This window comes from Perkinsus marinus, assembly GCF_000006405.1.
Source record: "Perkinsus marinus ATCC 50983 genomic scaffold scf_1104296955390, whole genome shotgun sequence".
Taxonomy (NCBI): domain Eukaryota; phylum Perkinsozoa; order Perkinsida; family Perkinsidae; genus Perkinsus; species Perkinsus marinus.
This window is the reverse complement of record NW_003207769.1, coordinates 1-1,984: the sequence shown is the minus strand read 5'-3', so window position 1 is coordinate 1,984 and position 1,984 is coordinate 1. Positions and strand designations below refer to the sequence as shown.

At 53.1% G+C, this 1,984-nt stretch overlaps 2 protein-coding genes across 2 annotated transcripts; both read left to right on the top strand.

The window, feature by feature from the left end:
• Window positions 1-237: 237 nt before the first annotated feature.
• Pmar_PMAR026820 (tropomyosin, putative) lies at window positions 238-1,637 on the top strand (the record flags this gene model as incomplete). The annotated part of the gene is made up of 9 exons (XM_002775731.1): window positions 238-327; window positions 390-468; window positions 512-603; window positions 652-741; window positions 907-1,065; window positions 1,114-1,174; window positions 1,224-1,309; window positions 1,352-1,423; window positions 1,476-1,637. The coding sequence occupies 9 exons, from the start codon at window positions 238-240 to the stop codon at window positions 1,635-1,637; spliced, it is 891 nt and encodes a 296-aa protein (XP_002775777.1).
• A 151-nt stretch (window positions 1,638-1,788) lies between these two features.
• Window positions 1,789-1,945, top strand: Pmar_PMAR026819 (hypothetical protein; the record flags this gene model as incomplete). The annotated part of the gene is made up of 1 exon (XM_002775730.1): window positions 1,789-1,945. A coding segment is annotated over one exon (157 nt), but the record flags the coding sequence as incomplete, so codon positions are not given.
• Window positions 1,946-1,984: the final 39 nt, after the last annotated feature.

Below are 1,984 nucleotides of genomic sequence, written 5' to 3'. Positions count from 1 at the left end.
GCATCAGATCACCAAGATGCCCTTTGTTGAGGCCAACTATTACAAGGTCTAACGTGGTCATCGCCGCCGCCGCCAGCGCTCCTCTTGTGATGGTTTATGACAATTTTTCAAGGTCTCTTATAACCACTGTATCATCCTCCCGTTTGGGTTGGTAGGAACTCGGTAGTGTATCGACTCCACCATAGTTTTTTCTGCCAATGTTATCCCGGTTATTCGGGGAGGATTCAACACAGGGAGATGGCCAGCACGGCCCACAACGCCACCCGCAGCAGTCCTCGCCAGCAGGGCCCCCAGGGGGAAGGGGTGGAGGCTTACAGCGATCCTCAGGTGAGGAAGGCGATAGGGGCATCTATCTCTTCACTAGTGGGGTACTCTCAGAATCGATCGAGTCGGCACAAGATTGGCGTAACGAAGAGCTGCAGGACATGCAAATGAAATTGGAATCAGCGATGGAACGGCTTAATAGAGGTTAGCGTGGAGGCGACTCTGGTGGTAAGATGGCGATTTTCAGAATCGACCTTGGCAGACCAGCTGAGGGCAGCCTTGTCGAATAAGGAAGGGGAGGCTGAGCAGCTGCAGCAGACGGTGAAGATGCTCCAGGCGGTAGGCGTGGTCAGAGGGAGCGTTCTGTCTGATTGGGCTTGGATGCAGGAGAACAGCAGATTGAATAGCAGCTCAACTGATGATGACGATGGGAGTGTTAAGAAGCTGAGGAATAGGATTGAAGAGCAAGAGGCTAAGGTGATAAGGGGGAGGTACACTAGCGGCTCCACGTTGTGTTCACCGTGGGTTGAGGGTATATAATCGCGATATCGATTTGATAAGCATCGTATAGTAATGGCAGGAGGGCACTCATCAACAGTAGCGACTCGGAGTGGAGAGGCCGGGGAGAAGTTTATGTGTCAGATAACTGCCTTACAATCGGCACTGGAGGAAGCCCATGCGGCTAAGGAAGTTTCGGTCAGTAGTGGTCAGCAGCAGGAAGAGTACCAGGGTCTTCGGGAGGAGCTGGGACGATTGCAGGAGAGTGTGGAGAGATACCAAGCTGAGCTGCAACGAAGGGAGGTAGGGGCGATGGCGATGGTGTAGCTGCTATCAACACTGGGAGGGTAGGTGGAGAATAAGGAGTTGCAAGGGGAGTTGGCAGATGCCAAGCGAGCTGATGATGAACAACGTAATAACCAGTGTATGGTTTCGGGGGGGATTTGTGGTTGTTGATGCAGGCAGTGAATTGAGCAGCCGAGTTGAATCGGCGGAGAAGATGGTATCAGAGTTACGAGAAGAGTTGCAGAGAGCCCATGAAGATGAGGTGAAGTTGAGAGGAGAGTGGTATGGTTTATATAAATATCAGGCGGCCACTGTTGGGAAGTATGAGGCACGCATTGAGGAGTTGGAGAGGGCCAACTCTCCCAAACGGGGGGATGTAATAGGAGGCATCTCTTGCTGCTGAGGGACAGCTTCACGATACGTGTCAGGTGTCGTCGATGGCTTCGAGTTACGAGGTTGTGGACTTGGACCCTAACACGATGGAGCATCCAGGTGACACACAACTAGAGGAGGCCGCCAGAATGGCTGAGGAGGACAATGTCAGTCGAGTGTTTGCTTCCTGGGACATGGGTAGGTTTAGGCGGCTTTGAGAGCTGAGCTGGCAGAGCGAACGGCGAAAGTCGATGAGCTGCAGAACAGCGTGCATGACTTACAGGAGCATGTTGAAGATATGACAGCACGGCTGAGAGGTGAAGGGATCTATTGTGTGCGGTTGGGTAGAAGGGAAGGGGTGGTTTGCAGAAGCAGAGGCTGGTCGAGAGAGGAGCCTTCAAGAGCTGTCGGAGGCTACGCTCACGTTGAAGGATCAACAGAAGGGCGCTGAGGAGGGCAGAGCGAGAGCTGATGAGGAAGCGGTAGTTAATGGAGTTGGTTGCCGTTCCTGGTCTATGCTGGAGCTGTAGGAGTCCCTAAGACGAGAGCTTGAGGCTAAGGAATT